Here is a 19,307-nt window from a genome sequence, read left to right as displayed (position 1 = left end):
TTGTTTTTCCATATTACTCATTTCTTTGATGTTAGACATATCTGTGGCTTTCCATCCATTCATGCCGAGCAGTTGTCAGACAATCCCCAGGTCCCAGGCACCGAGGATGAGAGTGGACAAGAGTGTCACACTGAGACACTCATAGGGTGTATCAGATGTGGACACTTAACTGTAAGACAGGAGAGGCAGTCCTTGGTGCCACAAAAATAGTACAAACAAAGCCCTGTGAGTTTGAAAAGCTGGATATTTTATATAATTTATACTTTAGGTTTCTATATAGAAATTATATTTATATTAATATGATTAATATCATTAGTATTTTAAATTCACAAAATAAGTTAAAAAGCATGAGTGTTCAAAAGCAGTGAGGTGTAGAACAGAGAGGCCCATCGGGGACCCTTCCTATGTCCTTCCGTTTTGCACGCACCTCCACCACCTGCACCCGGCCATGGTGCAGCCTGTCCGGCCTCGGGTCACTCGGCTCCTCATGGATGATGGACATGCGCTGACCCTGTTTAAGGAAAGCCACAAATACTTTAATGCTGTGGCCGGGGTGTTTTGAAGTTCACAGCTGAGCTAAGAACAAATTTGTATGACTGCATTACACAAAGTGCCTGATTCTAAACAATTTCGGGGGAGAATAAACTGACTGGCAAGAGGATTAGTGACATGGAACCAGAGTAATACTACCTGATACAGTTTCCTACACAAGTCGGAAACCCCCAGATTCTCCTGACTGAAAGTGGCTAAAGAGATGAAAGAAAACTTTCTAAACAATGCCTGTAGTCAATACGTGAGGTGCTTGTCTCCATTACTGCTGACAGAAGCCGACAGTGGTAGCAAGAAAGCGCTTTGGTGGGTGGGATGGACAGGAAGGTTAGCAGGGCCCCCCTGTGCAGCCTGCACGGCCAGGGGGCTACAGGGCTGGCCCATGGAGGGGGATTTGGCCCCATAGCCCTCATCTTCCGGGACCCAGCCTCACTCACTCAGCCTCTGCACCGCCCTCCCTATTACAGAGGCTCTTGAGTGCCTCCACACAGGGCACAGTGGGGAAGTTGGCACCCACCATCAGCACCCCACCCCAAACACACACATGTACACATACACACAAGCCCCAGCATTTCTGGTGTAGTACCAAACCCGAAAGGAATCCATTAGAGCCAGTGGTGCAGAAAGAAGAGCATTATCTGTGATCACAAATCATTTAAAACCTTAACTTAAGAAACAAGATCCAATAGGCTCTTCATTGTAGCATTTGGAAAGAAACAGCAGAGTAATGTTTCACGGGCCTAAATTTTTTTTCTATGTTTGAAGGGGAAATTAAAGGGAAATTTTGATCATCACTTCTCGATGAATTCTAATGGTTTGCATAATAAGCTCCTCAGCAGTAAAATATAGGTATACCAATGGCCTGAACTCAAAATACTCTGCAAAAAAAAAGAAAAAAGAAACTGAAATACAGCACTATCATGATGGTATTTTTCTTCTTGGGCTATTTTTCCTTTGACTGTAACTCTAAAATGGTTGGTGCTTCATTTCCAAGATTCCTTTGAGCTTTTAAAACAATAATAGTTCAGTAAGTTTTGCTGCTGGCATATACAGCTCATACCCGGGGCAGTGTCTGAACACAAAAGTCCCACCAGAATGTGAGGCCCTGGCCTGGGCCGAGATGTGTGAGACTCGCTGGCTCTACTGCATCAGGGATGACACAGAAACCCTTCAGGAAGCTGAAATTGCATTGCATTAATCACAACACACAAACCAAAAGCAGAGTCAAGTTCAGGCTATGGCACCCCAAGTACATTGGAGGCAACTCAGTGCAGGACGTGACACTGCCCCTTCCCTCAGGAATTTTCTAGACAGCAGTTCTGGATTATGTGTTGGCACATAGTGTGTGATGTCCCTCTTCTTCTCAAGAAAACCAAAGTGGCTGCCCACTATCTGTATCAGGCCAAATCGCTTATCATACATAGCATTTTAAACACTGTTCTTCCTGCTCTGCCAGGCTTGTCTTTGATGACCTGGCACACACTGATAATACAGCCAGGTTGGAGTGCTTACCCATTAAGCATTGCCCCTCTACCTCAGTTTACCTCATTCTTGGCCACTGGAAGGGTGTTTCTGCTCTTATGCCCATGCTTAAAGGCCTGGCTCAAAGCTAACCTTTTCCATGAAGACTTCTGAGGGTCTCTCAACTACCTAAGTCTCCACGTGGACCCCAGATCCCACGAAGCCTTGTTTGGACTTCACCTCACATGCTTACTGTTCAGTGCATTGTAGCTTTTCACATATTTCTTTTCTTATCTCCCCTTTTGATGATACGCTTTTTGAGGACAGGGGGTACCTGTCCTTCGTGAGCCTAGAAACGTGGTCTTATAAACAGGAAGGGTCAAAAACATTTCTGAAACTAAATTGAAAGACAGAAACAAAAAAAGTTCATTTAAAAGTTCATTTGACATGAACTTATGAGAAGCAAGGGTGAGATACTAAGTACAATGGGAGGGGGCAAAAGAAAAACCATTTGGGCCTGGGAGGGTCAGGGGCAGAGGACCCTGAGGAGGTATTACATGTTCTAACTTCTATTTTAGTTTCTGCAAAACATTAGAAATGGCTTAACTTAAACATTTCCTAAGCCCCTTATCAAGCTGTCCTAAAATCGAACCAGCACCAACTACAACTGTCGCTTCCTGCTATGCAGGTCATGTTCTGATACCTACGGTGAGCCGCACATCTGGCTGCTTTCCCAGAAGAACCATGTCTCCAGGTAGACCAAAGGACTTGATTTGGTAGGTGAGGTAGCCACCATATGAGGAGACCTAAAATTCAAATGATATCATCAATAGCACAAACATTCAAAGAGACTAAGGCAGCATTAGCCCACATAGAAGTTCACAGGTACCTAGACCTGGAAGGATACACCATCAACCTGTTAACAGTGGTTATCCTTAGACAGCAGAATTGAAGATGGTATCTTAATGTTCTACATTATGCTATTTTATGTCCATTAAAATGTCTAACATGAACATGATTGAGTTTTACAAGCAAAAAATAATTCTGTTATAAAGAAAAATAATAACCACACAGAAACAAATAAGACCATTTTATTCCAGACGACTACTAAACCAAAGTGTTTATTTAGTCCATGGCTAGTCTAAGAAATGTAGGCCATTGGTTTCTCATTTAACTGACAGAATTGGTTAATACCTATCAGTTGCAAAATGAAGCTCTAAAAATAAATTTTCTGAAAAAACTTCCCCTGAGAGCAGAGGGTAAATATTTCTTAAGTGAGTATGCATTCTCCCGAGTGCAAGGCCAAGTGTCATTACTCTGTCGGGGGCATGGGCCTTCTCTCAGAGCACGTGAGTAACATGGTGGAGACGTGGAGGTGAACGGTCATGGTTTTCTGACAGCACCTTCCTCTCTGGTCCCGATGCCTCCCACCCTTAAAGGAAAAACCAGCCAAGAAGGAGGGGTTGACTCAGGGATGGAAATCAGAGGCAGCAGTGACATCAGAGCATGCAGGACAGAATGCCCCTAGAGGAGAATGCAAATAACTTGCAGCAGGGAATGAACAGCATTTCTGGACTCCCAATGCACTGAGGTTTTTCCTATAATCTATACCCTGACAAAGCTTTACAGAGTTATGATCTTAGAGTCTGGAAGAATTCTAAGGTAACATGTTGAATCTTCTTACTGAGTAGAGTTGACCCTCAAACAGCGTGGGTTTTAGGGTGCCGACAGCCCTTCCTGCACAGTTTAAAATCTATGCATGACTTTTAACTCTCCAAAACCGTAACTACTGATAGCCTATACTATTTACCAGAAGCCTTACCGACAACATAGATTTTGGATTGATAACATATATTTTGTATGTTATGTGTATTATGTACTATATTCTTATAATAATGTAAGCCAGAGAAAAAGAAATTAAGAAAAAAGTTATTAAGAAAATAATAAGGAAGAGAACATAGATTTATAATTTGGTATATATTTATTGATAATATAAATTTATGTCATCTGTTTACCAGGTAAAAAAAAAATCCACATATAAGTGGACCCCCACAGTTCAAATCCATGTTGTTCAAGGGTCAACTATATTGCCTTCTTAATGACTAAGGTAGTTGTAAAAAATATGTCCCATATTCTCTGATATCTTTCTTTTTTATGAGGAGGAACTTAATTCCCTCCTCTTCAGTGTGGGCTGGACTTAGAGACTGGCTTCTATGAACAGGATATGGCAGAAGTGAGGATAATGTCATTTCTGAAATTAGGTTATAAAAAGACAATGGCTTCTGCTCTGAGTCTATCTATCTATCTATCTATCTATCTATCTATCTATCTATCTATCTATCTATCTATCTATCATCTCTATCAGTTGTTTCAGAGGAAGCCAGCTGTCGGATCATAGGGACTCTCAGTAACCTATGGAGAGAGAGCTTAATGTGATGAAGAATGGAGAGCTCCAATTTATAGCCGACAAGGAACAGAGACCTGCTGGCAACCACATGGGTGAGCTGGGACTCCCATCCCAGATGACCACAGCCCTAGCTGACATCTTGACTACATCTTTATGACAGAATCTGAGCCATCAGCTCCTGAGTTCTTGATCCATAGAGACTACACAAGACCATGACTATGTGTTGCTTTAAGATTCAAAGTTGTGAGGTAATTTAGAACACAGCAATAGATAACCAGTTTATGGGCCCACCATGTAGAGGTAAAGAGGAATATTATGTGAGAGAGAAGTGGGGTTATATGAGAGAAGCAACGGTCCCCACAATCAAAGGTCAAAACTCAAAGTCTGGCAACCAGAAGACAGAATTAGAGACTTCAGGCCAACAGGGCCCTAGTGTTCAGTCATTCTGAAGCTGAGATATGGCATTACTTGAGCTGGCCATATGAAATCCATCCCTCTGCCCTATGCCACCAGGTGTGTGTCACCTGATGCTGTTTCTACAGGCAGACCACACTTCTGTCCTCATGAATGAGTGCAGCTGGCAAGGCTCTGGAACAACAATTTATGCAGCAAAGGAAGAGCAACCAGTGCATGAGCTCCCCAAGGAGTGTCTAACTAACCGCACGTGATCCTGCTAATGAAAGTTGAACTGCCACAGAATCTCCTGCTTCTTTAAATAAGCTTGTGAGTCACCTTTCAGCTTTTGTTTTCCTGATAAAGAGCCTTTCTTCCTCTTTAAAACAAAGAATTCTCAGCATTGGCATTTAAAAGCATACATGTCCCATTTTCAACAGTTACTATTTAAATGGTTATTTCCTTTGGCATTAAATAAAGAACAACAAGAAAAACATAGTGCATGACTTCCTTTGCTAATGAGCTAGTGTATGTGGGGTCCATGAGTTTCTTCTGGTCTCAACCCCTCCCAGTGAGGTGCAGCATCTCTGCCGCATTTGCAGTTAACCTAATTTCTTCAGTTTTAGTAACCTGAACTTCCTGTGCTTTCTTCCAGACACCGGGTGAATGATGCCCATGCAGTGCAAGAGAAGGCCTGCAAGGGTGTAGAAGAAAAACAGGACGTCGTTACCTTGTCCCCCAGGTAGGAAGGAGGGGCGACCCAGGTTGCACTCTGAACTGTTGAGGGCAGCTCCTGGAGGTCAGCAACCACGCTGCTGCTGCCAGGGTTGAAGGAGACGGGGATGTCTGTTCCATCTGCGGTCTCCAGGCGCCAACCCATCATATCCACAAACTGGAACACAAAAGCAAAGGACGGACATGCATGACAGTGACTTCTTTGGTCATAGCTGGATTATGCAGAATAGAAAGAGCTGCAGGGCAGCCACCTTGCTTCAAAGGCTTCTTCCTGGCTTGCCCTCAGAATTCGAGGAGGGCAGAGACCCTGTGGATGTGGGATTTATCTTTGTATCTCAGTACACACCCTGGTTCTTGACTTCTAGCAACTGTCCAATAAATGCTCTAATAAAACATAATTAAATATATGAATAGCTAATCCAGTGAGCACATTTTAATGGTGAGTTCCTTAAATATAAAATGTGATATGGAATACAGTGGTCTGCTCTTATTATTTTGCTCTAAGTGGAGCATCATAATTAAATATTTCTCTGATTACAAAGGAAGCCAGGAGTTAAATTACGAGAGGAAGACAAAGAAGGAACTGGCAAGGCACAGATTAGGAATGATGCTTCCGGTTTCCCCTGGGGGTAAAGAGAGGAGACTTCGGAGTAGATTTACAAACTAATTTTTTTTCCAATTACAAGCTTACACTAGTCTTAGGAAGCAGGCAATAAAATACGTAAAATCATCTTTGTTTGAATACTTGTTGGATATAAGTCATTACTCACACAAGCAAGCAACAGTTTCAATTTCATGGAATTAGTTTAAAAAGCAGCCAGAAAAAGATGTGGTAAAATACACGAGAAGGAAAGTAAAACAGAAACAAGAAGAAGATAAGCAAATGAGAAGGAACAAGGGGGACGAACAACAAAGTCCGTTTATTTCACTATTGTTTATTGAGCATCTACTGTGTTCCAGATGCTGCTGTGGACCCTGGGAATGAATCAGGAGCTCACATTATTGTGGTGGAGGAAGGCAGATAATGAACAAGTTTTAGAACTAAATGTATGATATGGCAGGGAGGGCTAAACGTTATCGAGTACACTACACAAGAAGGGCAAGTGCACGCAGAGCGACCAGGGCGAGCTATTTGGTAGGGAGAGGTGAGGGAAGGCCCCTGCGGGCAAGAGTCACGTGAGCAGAGACCTGACAATCTGAGGGACGGCACATGAGGACATCTGTGGAAAGAACGCTGGAGGCTGAGGAACAGCGAGGGCCATGCTTCAACTTTTAACAAAGTAACATACAAAAGCTTCCATGACCCCTCATGTTTCATGCCAATTCACTCCTTCCTCATTTGGAGGTACTTAATAAAAACAGAAAGACTCTCACTCCCTGCTTACCTTAGCTCTTTTTTTATGTGTACTGTGACAGTGATTATTTATTCCAAAACAAAAGCAGCTGGTACAGCCCTTGGGATTTGCTGGGTCCAAGTAGAATGAGCCTTCTCGACACATACTACATTCTGCACCTTCCACATTCTCCTATTGAAAAACAGGAAGTGAAGATCATTCCTTCTAAAGTTTCCCTGATTGCAGTTAGCTACTTGCATAGATGTAACACCAATACAAGATGCTGGGGCATGGATGCTGACAAACATAACACACATAATTGTTAAGCTTTTAAAAATATATTCTATGTATTTATTTTCAGAGACAGGGGAAGGGATGGAGCAAGAGGAACACTGACCGGTTGTCTCACACACTCCCAGCAGGGGAGCTGGCCTGCCACCCAGGCATGTGCCCTGACCAGGAATCAAACCATTGACCTTTCAGTTCACAGGCCAATGCTAAGTCTGCTGAGCCACACCAGCCATGGCATAATTATTAAGCTTTTATACCACATTAATTGTTTAAACTTTTACGCCACACACAAACAGGCAAATTCTTAAGTTTTATAAGATTCCTCTTGGCATCTTGAAGGTGGGGAATCAGCACCAGAAGGATTCACAATATGGGGGGATCCACGCATCCCACTCACTGCCAGGACACCTGCCAGGACTCAGGAGCTCTCCGACCACCTGGCGAACCCTGGTGGTGGGAATGGGCCCGGAACAGGCCTCCGGAGAACCTCTGAGCCTCTTGAAAGTGTGGACGGAAGTTTGTGCTGGTTTTTCTGGAGAGGGGCCACACCTGTCATCAGATTTTTAGGGAGGGTTGCAGACACCCAAAAGGATGAGAGGGTTGAGAGATGACTTCCTTGTAACTTTTTTCGTCAAAAAAGAATGACTATAAAATACTGCACACATTGTGAAAATCTATTATGTGTCAGTCCCATTTCCCATGTATTCTCATATGCTGACTCCACATGAGGACCTTCCACACTGATCGGTGGGTGGCTGATGTCCTTGGCATTGGATGTTCCTTCTTACCTTGCAGAGGCAGGCCCCGGTCTCCGGGTCGCAGACTCCTGGCCTGGTCCCATCCCTGTTGCAGTGGCAGGGAACGCATTCAGGGAAGTGGTAAAACCCGGACACACATCGGTCACACTGCCGCCCTGTGATTCTGGGCTTGCACCTACACCCAAAGCAAAGGAAGCAAAAGTTCTTGTCACCTTCTACAGACAGTTCTAAAGTCCACTTCCACTGCAGCGGACTGGTTGCTGTACAAAACCAGCTAAACAGACACAGTGTCTGTCTGCAGGGCACTTACAGACTTACAGTCAGAGGCAGAAGGGAAGAAACAGATAAAAGACTTAAACAAAGCAGGTCAAGATGACTATGTTCTGGATGATGAAGGGGGTCAAAAAGCATAAACCTCCAGTTATAAAATGAATAAGTCATAGGGACTTAACGTACAGAATGGTGATCATAGTTAATAATACTGTATTGTATATTTACAGGGAGTAAATCTTAAAAATTCTCATCATAAAAAAATCTGTAACTCTGTGTTGTGATGAGGGTTAACTAGACTTACTGTGGTGACCATTTCACAATATGTACAAGTATCAAATCATCATGTTGTGCTCCAGAAAGCAATACAATGTTATTGTTAAAGGTGATAACACCTTTCTGAGGTGTTATCAGCCACACCTCAAAAAGATGACCATGATGGGCAGAGTACTCAGAGGGTCAGGCTTTGTGCTAGGTTCTGGCGGTGCGAGGATGGACATGGCCTGTGAGCCTAAGCAGTGAGGTGGAAGTATGAACAATATCACAAGGGGTCAAACGGGGGGTCAAAGGAACAGCGCTGACCCAGCCTCCCTGGGGAAGGTGACACCTGAGCTGTGCCTAATAGGTCCAGTGTCATGGGGTTGGATGAAGGGTGGGTGTTCTGGACATAAAAAACAGAGCAGGATGTGGCTTGGAGTGTGCAGGGAACACAAGTGTGGTATTGCTGGGGCAGAAGTACCAGCAGGGATACTGAGCCATGAGCCTGATGAAGTGGGTGGGAACCAGTGGGCAAGCGCTGGCGTGGGCCTAGGCTCTGAGGAAGGCCCTGGTGGGAGCTCCGAGCCACCAGCAGGCATGTGCACCTGAAGCACAAGGCCGGATGAAAAAACAGAGTCTGGTGGAGTGAGAACTGTGAGCAGAACTGAGAAGCCCAGCGCTGGAGGGGTGGGGAGAGGGCGAGGGGGTAGGTCCCATCCTTCGGCAGCTCGGGCACTGAGCTCCACAGCTGAAGTCTGGTGGGATCTACACACTGAGCCTTTCTGGTGGATCTAAGCAAGCAGCAGGAAGTGTGCTTTTTGATGGTATATAGGGAATGTGATCTGATATGAAATATTCATTAACTTACCACCAAGTGTAAGTGATCACCCATCTCTTAATTCCTATTAAAATATCTTCCCACAGTGCCCATGCCGAAAAAGATAAATATAACTTATTATAGCTGAGTAACCTTGCCTTTGGCCAATAGTTGTTTATAATCGGATAAAGGCTTTTGTATTTGATTAAGAACACAGACTCAGGACCAGGTGGCTTGGGTTTGAATCCCAACTCTGGTACTTACTGGATGTAGAACCCTAAGCAAATTAATCTCTTTACAACTGAGTTTCTTCCCCAGTGAAAATGGACATCACATTTCCCTGCAAGGCCTCCTGACAGGTCCAATGTCATTTCTCTTCTTCCCAAACCCATCCCCATCACCTTCTTCCCTCCCTGGTACTTGTGGGGATTATTTTCACAAAGAAAAATGTAGTCTCCAGAGAACATCTATAGCAATGTAGGTGGGAGGTGTAAATGTTCTGCTTAAAGTGACCAGCTTAGTGTGGTGGATGAAAAGCTTTGGAACAGGGTAAGTGGTCTTTCTGGAAGCTGGATAAACTATGGGCCGTCTTCTCAAAAAGGTTCTTATAACACCCACTCAGATTATACAGTCTTTCTTTTCTCTCTCTCTCACTTACTCTCATTAACACACACAATTTTTGCATTTACTCTCAGAGGGTTCCTGAACCTGGGGTAATAACATCTGCTCTCTTGGGAACCACAGAATAAATGCAATCAGACAGTCCAGCAAAGAAGAAATGGACTGTTCCTAGATGATTCCTTATTTCTGGAGGAAGCAGCAAGTGTACAGGGCATCTCTGGTGCCCAGAGATGGGACACAAAAGAGACAATAGGGGCTGGAGAAAGGTCACTGAGGGGGTGCTGTGCTTGCCCACAAGGTGGCACTCACCACACCTCGTTGTCACTATTGGTTAATATAGATTCTCCCACCAGGCTGTGACCAGGGACAAGTGCCATTAATAGGGACATGTGCCTTCTGCATAGGGCACAATGTCTGAACTTGAGTAGGTACTAGTTGTAGTCTGATAAAACATGTACATCTGTAGAATTTTAGGCAAAAATGTATAATAATTCACCAGGAACTGAAGGAAATGTTTCAACATGGTTTAAAAAGACACGCGTAGGAAGATAAAAACCACAAACATATGTGCATTTACCAGCATTGTCTCAAGTTTTGTAAACTACTAATAGTTCTATGCATTCATGACAAAATTATAAGGAAAACAGATTTTAAATCCCAGTATGATTTTGAATGAACACATTCCTCTTTGACTAAAGGGAAGGAGAGAGAGAAGGGGGTGAGAGAGAGACTACAAACTAGAAAGCAGGAAGAGGGGGCTATTAGGTGACCATCAGTATCACTGAAACGTGAAGTGCGGAAAGAACTTAGCGGGGTGGCGGCAGGTAGCAGAGAGCCATGGGAAGGAAGGGGGTGATATATATCCTGCCAGAAGTTGATGTCTGACTGACTTTATGGAAAAGAGGTTGGTTCTAAAGTATATTGGAAGTTCCGGCTTTGAGGACTGGGAAGAGGTTGTCACCATTAAGTAGAAATTTTTTAAACATCCAAAGAGACAAATGGCTTCAAAGGCAAGACAATAGCATGGCTTTGAGACGCAGGGTAAGAGTTGTAGCATTTTGGAGTTGTAGAGCCCTTAAAGATCATCTCACCTAACATCTCATTATACATACAGGGAACAGGAGCTCAAAGACTCAGGGGCCTTGTCCAAGGCCACCCGAGTAAAGCCAGCGAGAGAACCCAGGTAGAGCTGATTTGCAGTGAAGGTGGGATATGACAGGCCTCGAGGATCACGGCTGGAGCTCTGCCTGTGCAAATCGGCCGGAGTGGGGGTGGCTGATGCCTGGAGACTGAGGGGCTGGGGGCTCAAGCAGACAATGTATAGGAAAGGAAGGCAGATTATCAGCTAATACTAATTGGTGCTCGTGTATGTCACGTACTGTTTAAGGGTTTCTGCAGAGGATGTTTAATCCTGCAAAGAACTTCAAGAAGGAGGTGCCTCCACTCTCCCTATTTCACAGATGAAGAAATAAGGCACAGAGGGCAGTAACACGATGCCATCACCCAGACAGTGAGTGGCAGTGGCTGGCGCCGCCTTGTGCAAACACACCACACACATCTACTCGGTCTGGGGCAGGAGGGTGTTGAGCCAGTGAAATAGCCAGAGAAGAATCACTCAGAGAGATAAGAGAAAGATACTGTTATTACTGAAGATGAAAGGTGACAAAGGGAATGAGGTGAGAGCTTGACACTGCGTCATGGGGCAGCATCCCCATCCACTCTGCTCGTCACAGTGTCCCAGTGCCTGCCCGCTGCCCGGAATCTACCGTTCCTGTTACTCCACGGGGTGAATCCAAGGTTTTGCTTCTCTAAGTTGTTAGAGCTCATGGATTTGCACCACGCTGGAAGCACTTCTATTCTAAGGACGCCGAGTCTATGACCTTCTCCAGTATTTTGTTTCTCCACCTAACACAAACATTTAGTAAATCTGTGTGGACTGGTTGCAATAGAGGTCACCCAGAAAGGCTTTTCCTATTACCACTGCTCTTCTGAAAAGGCACATTTGTGCACGTGGCTTCACTGAATATCCAGGTGAACAGCCATCTCCTTCACTCACTCCTACAACAGCGTGAAAGTGGTTGACATTGTGATAGTTTTCAAAGGCAGTGGTGACCAGGTTTCCCTGTATCCGCTACTGATTGGCAAAATCTGAGACTACTCTAGTTCTTTTGTTTGTTCAAAATATCTGATGGCTTACCTCCTCTTCCATTATTATTTTTTAGTTGATTTTGGAGAGAGAGAATCATCGATATGTTGTTCCACTTATTCATGTATTATTGGCTGATTTTTGTATGTGTCCTGACCCAGGGTCAAACCTGCAACCTTGGCCTATCAGGGTGATGCTCTCACTAACTGAGCTACCTGACCAGGGCCCCTTCTCTTCCAGTATTAAAAGCCTATGTATATGTACTTTTTTCTCTGCTATTATATCTGATTAAATTATTGTGTTGCTATAAACAATGAAATTTTGATTAATATAAGCATCTTTAAGACTTCAAAGTAGATAGAGTTGGCCAAAATAATAGACATGTTTGCATTCAATAGAATTTAATTTTGCAATATTTTCTGTGATACAATCAGAGATTGAAGTAGAAATATAATCAGAATTTTAAATTAGGTGGGATGTTAGAAATAATTTTACCAAACTTCACTTTATAGATTAGGAAACTGAGGCCCAGGAAGGGAAAGCAACTTGCCCAAGGTCTCCTGTCTAGTTCATGATAAGGGTGAATTGAGAATTTAGTCTTCTGGCTCCAATTTTACTTATTCCCAATTATCTCTAAAATTGCAACACCAGTTTTCATTAGGTAAAGACGGAGTGCTGTAGATTGCAGCAATAATTTTGTAATTAATTTTAAAGCAGTTAACATCTATAACAGATTGATTTTCTTTTAGTATGTTTAACACCTGTCATCGAATACAATTTCAAAATTCTAATTATTAAGCTTTGCGATTTCTGATAGTTTGTACAACTGCAAGACAGTCTGTTGTACAACTAAACAGCAAGTGTTCTGTTGTTTTTGTGAACTCCAGGTATCTTTGATTATTTCTTTTACATAAATTTTAGATTCTTCTAGACATACTCTTCATTCTCCTTAGGAATTTTTCTGGGTGAAAAAAGCATTCTTTCCTCTAATATTGTCTAAAGAAATAGTGCTTCTAGGCAATTGAAAGCATTTTCAGCACTAACGCTGCAATTACCACGAGCTGTTTGTGTGGTCACAGTCATTCAGCAAACTGGAAGTTTTTCTTGCATTATCTGCCAAGGGTGCTTTTCAAAACAAGTCCACTTTGATCACGAATGGATATGTTGTCCCATTAGGGGATTAAGCAACCACATCTTGGTTTAAGTGTGATGCAGGTCGATGAGGTTCCATTCCTGTGATGCTCTCTCAGGTTTGGGCAAAATTACACAATAGGTCTCAGTCCTGAGTTAGGGACTTTTGAGACTACTAATTGTCATTGGTTAGTGAAGTTTCGTTAAATGCTTCTTAGAATTTTTACCTAAAATACTATGATAAATCTCTCCATCATATGGATCCTTAATTCATTTTACAATTTGTCATGCATTCTTGGCTGTCTTTTCCTGTGGCAGCAGCACTGAGAAGCTATGTATGAGGGTCTGTTCCCAGCACTGGATTCTCCTGCACCAGCTACTTCTTTTAAAATTCTCCCACTAGTTCTCAGACAGTGAATTCCATGGCATCTCTTCCTGCTGAAAAACTGCTTTGCCATCTCCTTCTTGGTTCCTTTGTCTCCTACGATTAAACACCGGTACTCCTTCTAGGACTCACACCTGGCTTTTCCTCCTGTGGGTCTGCACCTTCCTCTTGGGGTCATCACTCACTTCAACCTATGCACTTGATCTCTAACCCTCCCTCCCAGCCCCGAACTCTTCACTTGGGTGTTCGGCTTTCAAAAGCAAAACTCAAGGAGTCATTATGGACAAACGAAACTTAGTTGTAACTCCTTGCATTTATTTTGAGGCTTAGTAAGTTTTATTCTTCATTATCTATGGGAGCACTATAATGTTGTTAGTATTTAGGGCTCTAAGTATTTTAATGCAGCTGTGACTGGGGCCGCTGCTGCGGAATCCTGGGCTCCCCACTGGGCCAGGACTTCCATTTCCCAATAACCCTTCAGTGCACTCCCGTTTATCTTCCTCTCCTGCTTTTCTGTCCTCTTTCTTCTTCTATCCTCTTTTTTTTTTGAAAGGTTATGCATTGCTTAGTCTGCTGTTCAAATGGAATCTTGTCCTTTCGGCCTTTCTTACACCCGGATTCCTGCTATAACACTCTTGAGTGGGTAAAGAATTTTAATATCCCCCTCCCCTGCTTATTTGTCAGACATTTCTTTCTTTTGAAGGATTTATACAAATCTATTTCACCATAAACACATTGAATTATTCCCTTTGATTTGTTCTTCAAATATATTAATGTGAAAACCATTATTCCTGATTCAATCTGCTTCCTTTCTATAACACCTGGATTTCCTTTCCTGAAGGCATTTTTAATTCTCAGTGTGTGTGTGTTTTGGACAGAGAAACTGCAGAAGCATTTCAATAGCAACAGACTGGCTCGGTTGACTGTCTTCTGGCTGTTGTCTAACCCTCTCTCCCCCGAGCCCCTTTTCGAACCCAAGATGGCAGGTCATGTCAATGCTGCTCTCTTAGCTTCATGGAGAGGAACATTCAATTATTTTCCTTGTGGATGTTTCCATCGAGAGCCACACATTTTATTCACAAATACTCTGGAGCTCTGGTGTCTAATGTGTATGGCTGACTATCACTTTCCTGCCAATAAAAGGGTTTTGTTTTTCAAGAAGGGGACATGGAAGTGATGAGAACATAAAAAGAGAGAGGTCAACAGTAAGGGAGTGATGGAAAATAATTGTGAAATATCTGCTATTTGAGGGAAGAAGGCCCTTGTAGATGTAGAAAAGACGGAGAGCATAGTGACAGTGTTGGCCGGGAGAGAAAAAATGATACTCCTTGGTGAAAGAGGGAAGAAAACAAGAGGTAATGGGAGCAAAGACAGCTTTGTGAAGTGAAGAGCAGGGGAGAGGCTGAGAGAAACACCAAATAGCCCAGCTGAATGGGGCGGCATGGCCATGTGACGGACCAAAGCTGCAAGGTTCCGCCACTCTTTCAGCTACGTCTTGGACCAAAGGTTGAAACAGAGGGGTGGAGGCAATTTTCCCTGGAGAGGCAAATCTAGATCAATAATGAAGTCAGAGGATCACACACAACTTCTTCTCTCTGCTTTCTATCAAGTTAGTCAGCTCAAGATTGGCACATATTGGTCCCTTGAGCTTCCTGCGTAGCCATCTTCTCCAGTCACAAGATGCAAGCAGCCCCTGGGCACAGGGCACCCTTTTGTTCTGCAGCATTCCCACGGCTCCTGGGAAGCCTGTGCTTCCACTCCAGGTGCCATTCTCCTCAATCATCAGTAACTTACTGGAAATAAGTTAGACATCCTCACTGGCCCATAGTGCGTTCAGGTACACAGTGCAGAGCCTTCAGTAACGAACTAAGTGCCTATCTTCCTTGCAGAGAACAGCTTAAGCACTGAAAGGAACAAAACCTAATATGTGTTAGTAAATTGTGATGAAAACTCTCGATAGCACCTCAAAATTCTTTGTGCAAGTCATATTCAGCTTATGCTCATAGTCTGAGAAGAATAAGCAAGTGAGTTGACTCAGGAAGGGCTCATACTTGTGGATTTAAAGACTTGGAATATTTCATGACTCAGGTTTTCTCTCAGTTTCCTGTCTGGTAGTAAAAAGAGTCGTTAGGCACTGGGCAACAATTAAGGTGTGGTTAACGGACCTTTCATAGGATACGTGAACTTCGCTGCTATAGGGAGTTGAATTTTGTCCCCCAAAATATATGTTCACATTTCAATTCCTACTACCTGAGAATGTGGCTTTAGTGGAATTGGAAATAGGGTCTTTTCAGATGTAGTCAAGATAAGAGGAGGTTATACTGGAATAAAGTGGACCCTAGTCCATATGACTGGCAGCCTTATAAGAAAAGAAGAGAGAATAATGCCACGTGGCGACAGAGGCAGAGACTGGAGTGATGCATCCACAGGACAAGGAAATCCCAGGATTGCTGGCAACACTGGAAGGTGAGAGCAAGGCATGGGACAGGCTCTCCCTTAGAGACTTTAGAAGAAGCATGACATAGTCAAGACCTTGATTTTGGACTTTTAGGATTGAGAAGTGAGAGAATCAATTTCTGTTGTTTTGAGCCACCCAGTTGGTGGTAATTTTTTACAGGAGCCACAGAAAACACCACAGCTGCCTTCAAGCACCAGCAGTGGAAGCCCCTGCTGGCTCTCACACTTCAATCACAGGGACACTGACCCTGAAACATCCATGTGCCTCGGTGTGTGTGTGGGGAGGGGTAGTAAGTATAGGGTGGGTGGTGAACCATATACTTTCTCCTGCCTACTGCCATACTGGCCCAGATTTTAGAAGCTCTGGCTACATAACCCACTATGTAATTATTTCCAACCTCTTTCTCTAGGACACTGGATCCTATTCTTCATCCCTATCGCTAGTCTCCAGTCCTGCTATCAGGATGATCACCCAGAATTGTGTGAAGCTGGCTTCTAGTTTTCGGTGCAGAGCCTGACCTGCACCTGTCCGAGCCAATGTTGGCCATTTGTCTCTCAGCAATTGTGCATTGGACTTAGTGGTGTTCCTGGGGGCAGCCCCATCCTCAGGCAGGCTCTCCAGCGAGTACCTGCCTGCCCTGCCTCCCTCCCCACTTCCAAACAGCACCCACTGAACCCCCACACTGGCTCAGACAGGTATAGATCATGCTCTGCACTGAAAACTAGAAGCCAAAGTCACATAATTCCAGGTGATCAGCCTGATTTCAGCGGCACTGGAGAGTACTGATAGAGGGTGAAGAATAGGGTCAGGTCTCCTAGAAGAAGCTGGAAAGAATGATGTAGTGGGTTATGTAGCAGAGAAACTGAGCCAGTAGGGCAGTAGACAGGAGAAGTCATATGGTTCACCACCCCTTCCAGCCGGCCTGTCTGAGTTAGGGAGGCAGGCCGGAGGACGTCAGACTTTGTTATGCACTGTCCTTCAAGAAGATTTGCGGCTGACCCTAGAATGAAGGTTTGGAGCCCATCTCTGAGTATGAACAGATAAGGGCCCACCACAAGGCGACACATATCAGTAAAAGAAACTGATAACTTTATGCAGACATTTTGACCCATACGATGAGAATGATACTGGAGTGAATAGGCAGTTTGTGACCTCGGGCGGCTGGACATCTGCCCACCCAGGCTCCGCTGGGTTACCTGAGGGGACGAGTTACTCCACACATGTAACCCATTCTGACTGGGATGAACATGGACAGCCCTCGAACCCACGAGAAGTGGGAAGTAATGACTGGTGTGTGGGCAGATGACATGTCCCTTCCCGTAACGGGACCGACAGGTCTATCCACCTGAGCTCACCTGCACTGCCCGTGGTCCCGGTCGCACTCCGGGGAGCCATCGCCAGCAGCAGTGCCCCTCCTGGAGCAGTTGCAGCCTTCGCAGCCAGCCAGGGGGTGGAAGCTGAAGGAGTGTGCATCACACACCTCACACTGGGGCCTGACCGTGCGGGGAGGGCAGAGGCACTTCCCCATCATCTCCTCGCAGAGGCGCCGGCCACAGTTGCACGCTGACCAGGGGATAAAGAGATGCAGTGTAAGAGTTAGATGCTGTCTGATGACCTATAGCAGGATTGTACCAACTGCCAGGGCTTCCAGAAGCTTCCAAAGGGTCTGGGAGAAATGTCTTACTTTTCCTTCGTTAGGGCATTACTGATCATAGTTGATATAAAAGGCCTTTTTTAGGGCCAAGAGCAACCACATCAAATGCTGCTGGTGTGTGCAGGGTATGATGCAGTATGAGAACGCCATACTGGCTCCATGTTACTCAAAGGAACCCAGCGAGCTGCTTGTATCTGCCACTATAACGTGAGGCCTCTCATCCCTCAGAGGGTTCTGCTCCTCATGGGCTCCCTGACCTGTCTCCACATCATGCCAGTGCACTGAGCCCAGCCAGGGTCAGGGCTCGACTCAGCAGCAGGGCCCCCTTAGGGAAGGGCTGATCTCCACGTGGGGACTCTGTCTACACCACACCTGCCCCCCTCCTGGCTGCCAACTAGTCTGAGATGACCCTACATCTCAGGCAACAGGACGGTTCTTAGATAAATGTCCACAGGCTTCTTGTTCAATGAGGAATATGTGCTCTGACCTTGCCTTTCCTGCCATCTCAACTTTGATTGGGGTTGCAACATCTGAAAAGGCTTCCTCTAGGAAGGAGATTGAACTGTCCATTATTTTGATGCTTAAGGCTACTTACACTCACCTGCTTTGCCAAGTGCATGGGTCACATCCCCTGAGAAACAAATATTTACCTTGCTACTCAGAGTGTGGTCCATAGACCAGCGGCTTCAGCATGATGAGTAGTGATTGGACACGCAGACCCTCGGGCCACAGTTCAGGCCTCCTGAACCGGAAATTGCACTTCTACAGGATCCCCAGGTAAGGTTCCAGCCCAGTGAAATTGGAGAAACCCTTCCCCAGATGAGCACCCTCCACCTGGGACCAGAGACCACCTCGGATGGCCTGAAGGTGCACTTACGCTTGCAGTGCGGGAATCCGTAGTAGCCGGTTTGACAGCGGGTACACTGCTGACCAATGACACGGGGCCGGCATGGGCACTGCCCGCCCTCTGGGCTGCAGTGATGGCCAAGGGCCCCTGTGGGGTGGCACTCACAGGGCAGGGCACCCTTGTGGTAAAGGGCCACCAGGGACCTGGCAGAGTCCTTACAGAATCTGGAGGCTGTCTGGAGGCTGTGGAGGCAAAAACAACCCACGGTTCTATCCCAGGAGGTGGGCCCAGGAACAGTCCCCACCTTCTCCTTCTCTCCTACTCCACCAAGCAGGGTCTTTAGACAGGGACTGCGACTCTGAGTCCAGGGAAACTGAGAGAACCCCAACCCTGCACTCACAGCCAGTGGCAGCCCCCTTCCCCCACAACTGTCCACTCCAGGACACCTCACAAGACTGGTGGTGCGAACTTTAGTGGCTGGAATAAAAGGGTAAAAATTTACCTGTAGAATGAGTTGTATGATATGAGAATTGTATCTCAATAAAGCAATTACAAAAAAATTGCACCAATAACAATAATGAGGAAGAGCCAGTGAATCACCAACATTTATTGAATGTTGCTAGAAGCTTTTCCTGCCTCCCACTTTACCTCGAAACCACCAGTTAGGCCTAAGACCCATTTCACAGACAAGACAACTGAGGCTACCAGAGGTTAAGCAATATTCCCAAGGCCACAGAGTTATAGAGTGGCTGAGTAAGCATTCAAATCCATAGCTATTTGACTTGAGGGCCT

The 19,307-nt window shown here is 44.8% G+C and overlaps 1 protein-coding gene across 1 annotated transcript in view; it reads right to left on the bottom strand.

Moving 5' to 3' along the window:
* The window catches only part of LAMA3 (laminin subunit alpha 3), a 256,015-nt gene that overhangs the window by 81,002 nt on the left and 155,706 nt on the right, over window positions 1-19,307 (bottom strand). The window contains exons 31-37 of the mRNA XM_037134081.2: window positions 18,546-18,757; window positions 17,370-17,577; window positions 7,959-8,103; window positions 6,931-7,071; window positions 5,541-5,702; window positions 2,718-2,816; window positions 428-511 (exon numbers count right to left, since the gene is read on the bottom strand). Of these exons, the coding sequence (XP_036989976.2) occupies window positions 428-511; window positions 2,718-2,816; window positions 5,541-5,702; window positions 6,931-7,071; window positions 7,959-8,103; window positions 17,370-17,577; window positions 18,546-18,757 (1,051 nt within the window). The remainder of the gene's footprint in view (window positions 1-427; window positions 512-2,717; window positions 2,817-5,540; window positions 5,703-6,930; window positions 7,072-7,958; window positions 8,104-17,369; window positions 17,578-18,545; window positions 18,758-19,307) is intronic.

The sequence above is a fragment of the Artibeus jamaicensis genome, unplaced genomic scaffold (assembly GCF_021234435.1).
Source record: "Artibeus jamaicensis isolate MK-2021 breed Jamaican fruit bat unplaced genomic scaffold, CSHL_Jam_final contig_354, whole genome shotgun sequence".
Taxonomy (NCBI): domain Eukaryota; kingdom Metazoa; phylum Chordata; class Mammalia; order Chiroptera; family Phyllostomidae; genus Artibeus; species Artibeus jamaicensis.
This window is presented reverse-complemented; position numbering and strand designations above follow the sequence as displayed.